General features: G+C 42.3%; 1 protein-coding gene across 1 annotated transcript; it reads left to right on the top strand.

The window, feature by feature from the left end:
• The first annotated feature begins 3,730 nt into the window (after positions 1-3,730).
• LOC139777039 (uncharacterized) lies at positions 3,731-10,101 on the top strand. The gene is made up of 2 exons (XM_071714192.1): positions 3,731-7,371; positions 7,446-10,101. The coding sequence occupies exon 2, from the start codon at positions 8,129-8,131 to the stop codon at positions 9,062-9,064; it is 936 nt and encodes a 311-aa protein (XP_071570293.1). The 5' UTR covers positions 3,731-7,371; positions 7,446-8,128; the 3' UTR covers positions 9,065-10,101.
• Positions 10,102-11,958: the final 1,857 nt, after the last annotated feature.

Below are 11,958 nucleotides of genomic sequence, written 5' to 3'. Positions count from 1 at the left end.
ACCAGCCAAAACACGATTTCACAATCCGCTCATCTGATGGGAAAGGCGTGGAAAAGGGGAAGAGACGAGGGAGAGAAAAGGGGAGGGAGGGCTACGCGCCTGGAACGACATAACAATGTAAACTATTACGAATAGGGGGTCAAGACTATCTCAGAGAAACGATCTCGCGAACGGTATCGGATTCACTGATTTGTATAGAAGAGAGGGGAGAGTGAGAAGGGGAAGGGCAGAGAGAGAGAGAGAGAGAGAGAGAGAGATTCAAATCGCTTGGTAAATGGGACATTGTAATAATTCTCCAACGATGAAAAATTGATACTGTAGAATCAATATCTTAATATAAATCTCATTTTTATTTTATATTATATTCTTGTATTATTTTATTTTATATTATATTCTTATATTATTTTATTTTATATTATATTCTTATATTATTTCTTATATTTTTTATTTTTCTCACTTTTAACTAAATCCGCGGTAATCGTCAAGAAACTTATGAAAAGTGGTAGCTGTCGAATCAATCGTCGTAAGCTTGTTTTCAATTCACCTAATTTCGTTACAAATTGCGTCGCACATTTAATAGAAACTGCACGACTTTCCTGAGGCGACGGGAGACGCATACAAAATGTGATTGTGTGGAGCTTCAAGAACGCGATCGCCGGATGCCAATCTCGCGGCTATACGACGGACGACGTGCGGACAAACGTTCACGGTGAGAACCGCTAGCCGTTTCGGTTACGAAACGCGGTACGGAACATTACGAAACGAAAGGACGTAATATCGCGGCAATGTAGGCGAGTTAAAGCTCGCCGGGCTCGCCGTCAGTACCGTTAGATTTTCTCCCGACCGGCGATCGTTGTCACACTTCTAACCAGAATGGCGTTAAAATGACGCTCGCTCCGATCGTCCCGAATTCAGAATAATTCACGAAGCAAAGGCGCGCAAAGATTGTTGCGTTATCCCGCCGAAGGCGTAAGACATGACGCATTAACACTAGAATTACCGAAGCAGTCAAATGAGTAATTTTGTAACTTTTTTAAATTGCTCATAACGATGCATTTTTTAGATTTTCCATGACTTTTGTTGCAATACGTAAATGATTAAATTGACCAATTTACTTTCATCCTTCATCCCTTTTTCAACTATATATATAATACATCTATAATATAGATATAAATAAAATTAAATAATATATATATATTGATTATATATATATATATATTATATATATATATAATATACTTAAATGACAGAAATTAATCGTCGATAGTTAACGTATAAAGAAAATACATTTGCGAATCAAAATTTAGATCTTTAATTAATCCGAATTAAAGTTGAATTAGGTAAAAAATTAAGATTCTTATGCGATAAGAATCTGCAATAAGAATTTCCTACAAAAATTCATTCAAGATACACGAGAAATTGAGATCCTTTATGACACGCTTTTTTCACGAGAACGCTCAATTAAGAGCGTTTCGCACGATTGCACGCCGCGTGCGATTAAGTACGACAACAAAAAGCGACGGCGTTACTCTTTCTCTCCGCACCGATAATACTTCAGCGCCAGAATGCAATATATAATCTGCATAAACATAATATATTAATTATGTAAGCGTGGTCGCGCGAGAGAGACGAACGGTAAATACCGGTGACACGTTCAATAAAATCTATCCGATGAGAAAAGAGGAGAAAGAAGGGAGGAGAAAAGGGAGAGAAACGCGCACACTTCCTGCTCGCGCCGCGGCGATATCGCGCCGTTCGCGCAGGATTTTAACCCCGTCACGGTCAAACTTCCGCGAAGAAATTCGCGGTTGCGTGATAGTTAGAAAGGTAATAAGTAAGCGACGGCAAGGAAAGTTCCTCGGGAAAATTACGGAGTGAGGTGAGGTAAGAGCAGGCCGCGCAGGAGATGCATTACACTTAACGCGGCGCGATGCCATTACTTTTCTGAGCAAGTACGTGAAAGTTGGTTGTTCCTCTCCCTCCTCGCTCCCGGCCCCGGCCCCGGCCCCCGCCGGCGTGTTACACGAGCATGTGGGCCGCGATCTTGCCGCGGTTGAGTATCGCGCGATGCATCGCGAAACGCGATTGCGAATGTCGGATGCTAAACGCGAACGCACGCCTCTCGCTCCGTCCATTATCTGTGTCACGACGAACTCCGAGGGGAATCTCTCGACGGAGAGACGTGAAAATTGATGTAACGTCATTTCTCAATTACAGCGCGACCGAAGTAAATTGTTGAACTCTGACGCATATTAATCTGGCTGTTGTTGGCATTACTAATTTGATATATAAGAATTTGTATAGGTACGCTGAAAAAAACATTATGTTGTAACATGTAAAAGCTTCTTGAGAAGCATTCATACTTTTGCCAAGTTGTAATTTAGATAAAATATAAACAGATTAAAATATAAAGAGTCGTTTATATTATAATTAATATAAAATTTCAAACCTCATATTCTCAAATTTGGTAAATTAGTTATTTACTTAGGAACACGAAAATTTTTTGAGGTATCCTAGAGAATCTAAAAAGTAGAAAGTTCCGAAAAGTTGAACTTTTATGTGTATTTTATTGTTAGAGAAAATTAGAATTCAAAAGTCCTAGGATAAGAAAGTAGGTCCAAACGTTTATTAAATCAACCTCGTCGGGTTTTCGGTACTCATCTAACAAACCTGAGTAAACGTAACAGTAACTTCACCAACGTGACTCGCCTAATTCTTAGATACTTTCCAAAAATAGATAGACACCGTTAGATTTTGCGATGCGGCGATACTCAGACGATTTTGTCAAGTGTGTGCTTCAACCGACATGCTTCGCATTCCACGTTAACGGGTCTTTCCAAATTAAACAACGGATCGACGATTCTAAGGCCGGTGCGTAAGTTATTGCAGTAATCACTCTTTTATGTCCGATACACGAGAACGCAATTTTAAACATAAATAAAGAATTGCCGATTCGCTTGATGCGCTGGAACACTTTAATTAAATTGTAATTAATTAAATTGTCAAAGCATGGAATCAGATGTTACAAAGATGTATTGCGTGTCGAGATTCAAATACTTTTACAGAAATACCGATAACTGCAATTGAATCGAAAACTACAATTAAATTTCTAGAATAGACTTTAAAAAATTGTGAAAAACATTATTAATTTTCAGGAGAGTATTAATCGACGCTGACTGGCAATATATAAATTTATTATATCTCACGACGTTTCGACCGTCACTTTCGGTCCTTATCAAGTGTTCTTAAAGTTACATATCTCTTACAAACAATTCAGTCCTGGCATTGTGCCAACAAGCCAAAAGTCAAGAACTAAAATTATGAAAAATACAAAAAGAGAGATGAAAAGAAATTATAAAGTATAAAACGCCAAGTTTAAATAACTTATAAGTGGTATATGAGGGAAAAGCATGTCAGCAACCAACGAGTGACAAAGGCACACTGATCACGATCGACGTTAAATGTTCTTTATTATTATATCGTATGCTCCAGTCAAATTATCCGTGTCTTTCTGTAGGTTAATTGTATTGTTGTTTTGTTTTATGAAGAAACAACTTCTTTTACATATGACGCGCAAACTTGTAAGTTATTTAAACTTGGCGTTTTATACTTTATAATTTCTTTTCATCTCTCTTTTTGTATTTTTCATAATTTTAGTTCTTGACTTTTGGCTTGTTGGCACAATGCCAGGACTAAATTGTTTGTAAGAGATATGTAACTTTAAGAACACTTGATAAGGACCGAAAGTGACGGTCGAAACGTCGTGAGATATAATAAATTTATATATTGCCAGTCAGCGTCAATTAATACTCTCCTGTTATTTATTCACTAGCGAAGAAAAGGTTTATTCTTTCTTGGATTATTAATTTTGTATACATGTGTATAATGTAAAATTGAATAAATTTTTAGAAAATATTGATTAGAATATATTTGGCACACAAATACACCATTCGCGATATTCCACGCAAAGTGATGCCTACCCCTCCTCAATTTTATTCAACAAAATGCAACTTAATCTTTATTTCTATGTATGTAGCTATCAAATATGGAAAACTTGAATTGAGCGATGCTACTGCAATATTCAATTGATAAACGATCAAGATCTCTCCTTCCCCGCCAGATATTCTTATTTCGGCTTCGTACAGGATGTACTTTATATGCACAGGAAATCAATTAATGCAAAAGATGTCACGCTCTTCTGAACTCAAATTGCACGGCATGCGAATCCTTCCATCCGGACGTCCAAGTTTGACAGCGGGCTGATTTCTTTTCGTGCATCTCGTACCGCAAGGTGCCGCGGCTTGCGGTGTGTGTCCTTGATCTGTCCCGTATCATACGGAACGGAACGGTACGGAACCCGTTTTCGGCCGCGTCCCGTTATGTCCGCGTGACGGAGGAACCACCGCGAGGAGAAGAGCAGCGAAACGAAACATTGCGTACAAACGAGGAGGGGGGGGGGAGGAGGAGGAGGAGGAAGGTGGCCGACAACGACAACGACGAAGAGGAGGGAACGGCGGAGCCAGTTTTCGAACGGTCCGGAGAAAGTGGTGGCTATACATTTACTGACCTACATTACCCTCGTTTCGTCCCTTCCTTTCTCCCCCTCGCTCCCCGCGGCCCCCTCCGACAAGCTTGACACCCACCCGGGCACACCGCCAGCCCACAAATTGTCCCGTTACACACGAGCCCGTTGTACACGTCATCGCCGTGACCCACAAAATGACACCGAGTGCCCCCCTCTTATGCCTCCCTTTCCGGTATACCGCTGCTATCTTTTATTCTAAAATTATGTCACGTCGCCTCGACCGAGCGATTCCCGCGACTAGAAGATTAGAAGACGAACAAAAGCGATGAAGATGTTTTACGCGTGTCCGTCACGAGGCCTACTTTGATTCTCGAGCTCGAGGGCCAGTTTAATGCGAGATCGTACCACTGCAAGAGCAGCAGCAGCAGCAGCCGTCACCGCTTCGAGAAAACGATATCGATATTTGGCTGACGAGATCGACCGAAATTCGCGAATACATCCGGGTGTATTGCGGCGAAACCAGTTCGGCATAAACCGCATCTTTCCTCTCTCGTTGCGAGGCAAATTAATCGGCAGAAATTTCGCAACTCCTTCCGTCGCGCACTTCCGCAGTTAACCGACTTTCCAGACCGAGTTCTGTTCATTTGGCGATTCACCGGAGTTAAGGAGCGCGACAACGAGCGCGTAACATTCTCTCGACTAGTTTTTGACGCGATTGAAGATTAAAGCTTTCGGACGATGAGAACGTACGCGCGTTTCGATAATTGTTAGAGGCGATTATCTTGCCCTCTCCCTCTCATGGCTAACGGCACCAAAAGCCTTGGCATTATTTCTTCTCGCGCCGTGCTAACAGCGTTACTCAATCGCGTTACGAAACTTGACACATTGTCTCGGCCAATCGGTGGATTCCATGCGCGAGCGAGGGAAACGAATGTTAATTGCACGAAGATAATCATAATCGAATCATAATCACTATCGGAACAGAAACGAAGGAGAGACTTACAAAACGGCCGATCGTTTCGATATAAATATTCAAAAATGTCGAATATTATTGTGCGTCCACAACATCGCTTTAAAAATATGACGTGCGACTTATTTATAGTCTTTAGAAATCTGCAGTAACAATAAGTTTTTTGTAACGCATCCAATCGATAAAGGTATTTTTAATGCGAAAACAACGTTTTGCCCGGCCAGCGTTTCAGGGTTAAATTAAAAAATCTATTCTTCTAAATTAAGAGACCTGTTTTTATCGGGTGTGTATATATACGAGATTAACGAGGAGCCGATGCTGCTCGCTATTTATCCGTAAAGATGGAAGCTACGTAATAAACATAAGCGTAAATATGCGCATCCTCTTTTTTTGCTACCTTTCTCCTCGCGAACGGAATTAAGCGGATCGGAGCGACGCAAAACATCGATCGCTGTATCCCGTTGCACCCGATACGTAAGTCATAAAACGGTAATGGAATTACGAGCGGCGAACTAAAAAACGCGGTTAACGCCGCCACTCGAAGGGCCCTCGAAAGTCAATCTCGGTTACAGTTAGCTGTGCCTTACCGACGTAATTAAAATCGGCGATAAACTCGGTAAAAATCGCGATTGGAAAGATGCGAAATCTTTCTCTTCTGAATACGAAAACGTTTTTCCTCTTATTACCTTCGTTATTACGTCCCACGCAGAAATATCGGGATACTACGATAATGATTAATCACTGCTGCGAGAAAGCAATTTATATTCACGGCATATGTTTCCTCGAAGCCTTTCCAGCTCAAGATAGTTTCGAACATCGCGTTGGTGAATTTTTATAAGCTACAATCACGTTTTATCTCACGAACGAAACGGAACGAAAACAATCGAAGAGAATTCGCCGTATTTGACGTACCCCGGAGATTTCGCCGTAGCCAATAAAAAGTTTAATGCATTAAACTTTTAATTGGCTTTACGGCTTTTACAGAATTAAAGTACGCACAAAAATGTAGGTCGGTCTGGTCGATTTTACATCAAAAACAAAAAAAAATTAAAAATTTGAGCACATAGAGCTGTCACTGACGACAATATTTGCTTAATACAAAAATACTGCAGTTTATATATATATAATAAGATACATACGACCTAGGAAAAACATTTAAGAACAATATCGTGCAATTAGAACTAAGATTGAAAGCCTAGAAAAAAAAGTTTAGTGTATTTAACTTTTATATGTGCTGTGACGTTGCAGTTTCGCTGCATCGTGGCAGCGTCCCAGCCGCCGTCACAAGGCGCGGGTTTCGCGCCCGAGGACGGTCCAGGGAGGCGATTGCGAGATCTCCAGGGGCATAATTTGATCGCGTTTCTGTTTTCTGATCCCTTTATTTTCTTCTTTTGTATAATACGCGGCGCCTCACCGAGACGAGACACGGATTTTCCCCAAGGGAATACGAGGAATGCGAGAGATGGAGCGGGCCAGGAGGATCAGAGCGAGGAATCGATCGACGAGAGCGGATCGTGGCGAAGCTCGCGGGCCGTCGAGCGCGAAGGGGCACAGGAGGACACGCGCGCGGCGCGTGATACCGCAGCGGGCGGACCCGTCGAAAGCAGGGCCCCGGCGCCGGGGCTGAACGAGTTTTACCTGCTACCCTCCACTGCAGACCGGACTCCAGGGTGGATGGCCACCATCCCCGGACCGAGAGAGAGGAATACGGAGAAGCAGCATCCCGTCCGCTGCCGAGAAGGATACCAGGAAATCGCCGCGCGAGCGAGGGGCCATTAAGCGCCCTGCGGGATCCGTGGTTGACAGCCCTGCGTAAGGATATGTCGCGATCCTGCGAGCTCACAATGTAAAATCGACCAGACCGACCTACATTTTTGTGCGTACTTTAATTCTGTAAAGGCCGTAAAGCCAATTAAAAGTTTAATGCACTAAACTTTTTATTGGCTACAGCTCACCCCTAAGCCCGCGCTATCGCGCCCAAGGTGTGGGGCGCGTCATCGATTCCGCTATCGAGAGAATTTTCGAGAGCACTCCCGGATTTTCCTCGAGCGTAGAACGTCGCTTCACGGTATCGCGAGTCGCGATCTCTTGCGGCCATATACCTCTATCAATTGATAGAGGTACACTACAAAAAATAAGTGTGTTTAACGTGTGTGGTTCGCGAGATCGAGGACAATTGTGATAGCCTAGGAAAGCATACTCAAAGCGTGAGTCCCAAGAATCACCTCTATCAAGTTAGCCCCCTTCTATCAAGTTAGCCCTCCCACCATCGCAAAAAAATCCGCATCTATTAAAAAATTTAGTGCTATTTATGTGCTAATTTGTTGCTCTAGTCCGGATTTTGTTGCTCAAGCCGTTTAGCAGGAAATGGCGATCGAAATGGGGGGGCCAGCTTGACACAGGTGCTAGCCCCACCACATACTAAAAAACACATATAGAGTGCTCAAATCCAAAAAAACAATACACCAAAATTTGTTGCTTTTTTGTTGCTTTAAGATAGCGTAAACAAATTTTCGAAATATAAAGTTCTGTAAACAATGCCACTAAATACTGCATCTTTGACCGTTATCTACGACTTCGATGGCTAAAAACTAAGTAAAAGAATCGGGTTTTTTTGTTATTTAAGGCCCACCATGAGATCAGTGGCCACCCAGACTGCCGCTGAAGGAAATGATGCGGCCATACAGACCGTCCCAGCCGCCGGAGGAGTCGGAGTCCAGGTGGATCTTGAGATGCGAACCCCATCACCCGACTTGTCGGCACTGCTTCAGTTAATTTTGACAAAGATCGATGAATTAGATAAGAAGTTTGCTGACAGGCTGGATAAATCCGACAAGAAGTTTACCGCCGCGTTTGAAAAGTTTGATAGAAAGATCACCGCACTCATAGGCTGTCAGGAAGCAGTAAATGCCGATTTTGCGAGTAAACATAATCAAATTCCTGACGTTATTGCGAGTCATGGCGAGAGAATCGCCGCGTTGGAGGCTCAGAGCTCGAGGCTCCTGGGCTCTCTGAGTGTTGACAGCGAGTCGTCTGCTGCATCGCGGGTGCCCAGAACGTCGAACATCATTATCTCTGGCATTCCTTGTTCTTTCGCTAAAACATCTGCGGGACTAGTTACAAGTGTTTTTTGCGCGCTCGGAGTGCCTCAGCTAGTTTTTGACGTTCTGGAGACCCGTGACGTAGCGGGGCGCGATGCGTCACGGGCACGTGATGCTGCGTCGGGGTCTGTTTCGGCCATCGATCAGGCCGACACCGCTGGTCGCAAGAGATCGATAATAGTGGCACTTAAATCATGTGAAATTCGCGACTACATTCTCAAAGCAAAGCGCGGCAAGCCCCGACTTACGGTAAATGACGTTTTTTCGACGAGTATCCCCGGCAACATTTATGTCAACGAATTGCTTCCGTCTCTTACTTATAAGTTGTTTCGTCAAACGAGAGTCAGGGCAAGGCAGTTGTCGTTTAAGCACGTGTGGTGCAGGGACGGACGGATTTTCGTCCGCAAGGACCAAGGTCTGCCTCCTATCTCGATAACGTCCGAGGCTGATCTAACGGAGCTTCAATAACCTGCCGTCGCAGATGTTGTTTCTGCTGCTTCATGCGGTCACTTCAGAATTGCTTGCTTTAATGCCAGCTCTCTTCCTGCCCATCTCGAGTCAATTCAAACCTTCTTGGTGTCCAACTTCTTTCACATCATTTCAATTTCTGAGACTTGGCTTCACTCACATATTTCGGACGACTTGGTGCGAATTGCGGGATACTACTTGTTACGGGCAGACAAGGAAGGCAGGGAGAGAGGTGGTGTAGCTTGCTATATACATGAATCGCTGAAGGCGCACCCAAAAAAAATATTCCGTCGTTTAATGGCTCCCGCTTGATTTTAGAGGATTTTCCTCTTAAATACGGTCTCAAGAAGATATTTTAAAATCTAGAAGAATATCCTCTAACCATGAGACACTAGACTTAAGATTGCCACTTCTTAATTTAATGTAAGTGTTATATATAGTCTACATATGTCATAACCAGCGCAAATATATAATTTTTCAAAAATTATCTTAAGAAACAAATTCTCAGTTTAAAAAGAGTAATAAAATTTTGAATTGGATATATGACATAATATTTCTTAATGTCGGGTGAATGTCAGAAACCAGTGCCGGCTCATTACGAAATTTTGTGTTCGTAAATATATTTATGAAAAAAGTATATTTATAAAGTTAAAACATCCTTATCAAATCCTTACAAGGGCCTCACTAGACAAAAATAAGGAAACCTTTCTTATGGCTTCCCTAATAAATAGTCATAGTCAGTAGACGTAAGTAACGCACAAGCTTTGGTGTATTTTAACAGTCAGGATACGCCAAAGCTTGTGTGTTACTTACGTCCACTGATTATGACTGTCGTATATCGCCGCTACGCCATGTTATATGCTTTTGCCCTAACTACGATTTACGTGTCTTTGTAGATCTAGCTTTTAACTTTAAACAGAAACTACTAGAATAGGATCCTCAAATGGGGGCCAGTAGTCGCCTAAATGTACTTCCATCAAAAACTTGTTCATCTCGTTCATCCGTTCATAATAAAGAATACTATATAATTAGCACTACACTTCAATGTGCACACTTCTTCTTCTTCTTGTGTTATGGCCTTCGAACTGTACAGCTCTAAAGATGGCCAGGACGAACCACTCGTCGTATCAATGTGCACACAATTCGCACGCAGCCACAGACTCGTCGACATCGTCTCGTGTGGTGGTGTACGCATCGCGTAGCTAATAAGACAATCGTTTTTTAACAAACGCGCGTGCCACTAATATCTTGCATATCCTCTTATTTTAAGAGGCTATTCGGATTATATAGTAGAATTTGCTATAGAGGAATTTACTCTTGATTATAACTCACGCATCCACTCTTTTATAAAGTAATACGGCTTACTTAAAGAAAAATATGCTTCATGTAAGATTTTTTGCTTAGAGGAAGTGCTAAGAGGAATTCCCCACTTATCAGTAGAATATTTTTTTTTGGGTGCGCGTGTTCACGCTTGACTTGAGAAGAGCCAGTGAGCATTTTAATATGGAGAAATTGAACACTATTTCTGATCCTAAGTTTAAGCTACTCTTTAGTTCTTATGCTATTATTCTTGTGATTTGTTTTTGTTTGCGAAATTAGTGATTGGTATTACCCATCGCTTCCTTGTGCATCCTTCGCGGGGGACGAGTAGCATGCTTTAATCTCGTATTTCATTTTTAATTTCTTTATGTACCTATTGCGTCCTTCGCTGGGGGTGTATATATATCACCTGTATTTCTATTTTCATTTACAGGTTAATGTACATCCGCAGCAATTATACTGTTCCTTATATTTTTATTTTATTTTTATACATTTATACATTTGTTATTCATGATTTGCCTAAAGTCTTTTGAAACGGAACGGACCCTAGGGCATAAATAAAATCAATCAATCAATCAATCTCTCTTACCCGTTTCGTCTTCACCTTTTTCCTATCTTTCTGGACGCGCGAGTCACGCACCAGATTGCACCGCCGCGGAAAAACTTGCTGAAGAAACCCAAGACGAATTTTTTCCCCGATATCGAACGAGTGAGGCACGCGAGTCTCGATTTACGCGGTTTTAATATCGAATCGGTTCGTCGTTCAGCTCGCGGGTATCTGGGAGAAACTTCGAAATAAGATACACAAAACGAGGTTTACTTCTTCGTCGACGGTATTCTTTATAGTCCATGACTTATTGTTGCTATTTTAATAGCAATATATTTCTTCCTTTGAATTATATTATAGAGACACGCAATAACGGGATATCACACATATATTTGTGGAAATTGACAAAGGAATGTCCGTGATTCAAACGCGGTTGCGCGATGTTAAATGCAAACATTGGTATTTATATCCTTCAATCTAATAAACGCAGGAAAGTGGATCATAGTTTCGGAATTATTACTACATGCTCGAAGGAATTTCATTGCCGTAAATTGGAGTGTTTCTCAAAAGCGAGCGACGAGAGAAAATCAGCGCGTAACGCTGTTTCCTCAAAAAACGGAATCCGTTTCAATAATCGCGAAACCGAATAACGAAAACCGCGTCGCACAAAAGCCGCGGCAGATAAAGCTCCGGTGACGAGAATAGAGAGAAGAGAGGAGGAGAGGAAAAAAAACGAAGACGAGCGCGAGCGTGCGCGCGTAAACTCCGGCTCTGGGACGTGTTTTATCCACTTATCACGTGCTTCAGAATTCGTGCGTTAAGCGATGATAAAATTAAAGTGGAGCACGGAATAGACCGCCATGACCCAGTTTCCACTATCGACACCCGATAAAGATATTAATAAATCCCGCTCCCGTGGAGGAGCAATGCATTCGATGTGGTACGCCGCGGAGCGGATAATAAAAAGATGACGCGATCCTGCGCGATACGCCGCATCTTTATTACCGCGACGTACCAGCAGCTCTTG

Source organism: Temnothorax nylanderi, unplaced genomic scaffold (assembly GCF_030848795.1).
Source record: "Temnothorax nylanderi isolate EJ_2023f unplaced genomic scaffold, tnyl_v1.0 TNYL_tig0136_pilon, whole genome shotgun sequence".
Lineage (NCBI taxonomy): Eukaryota > Metazoa > Arthropoda > Insecta > Hymenoptera > Formicidae > Temnothorax > Temnothorax nylanderi.
This window is presented reverse-complemented; position numbering and strand designations above follow the sequence as displayed.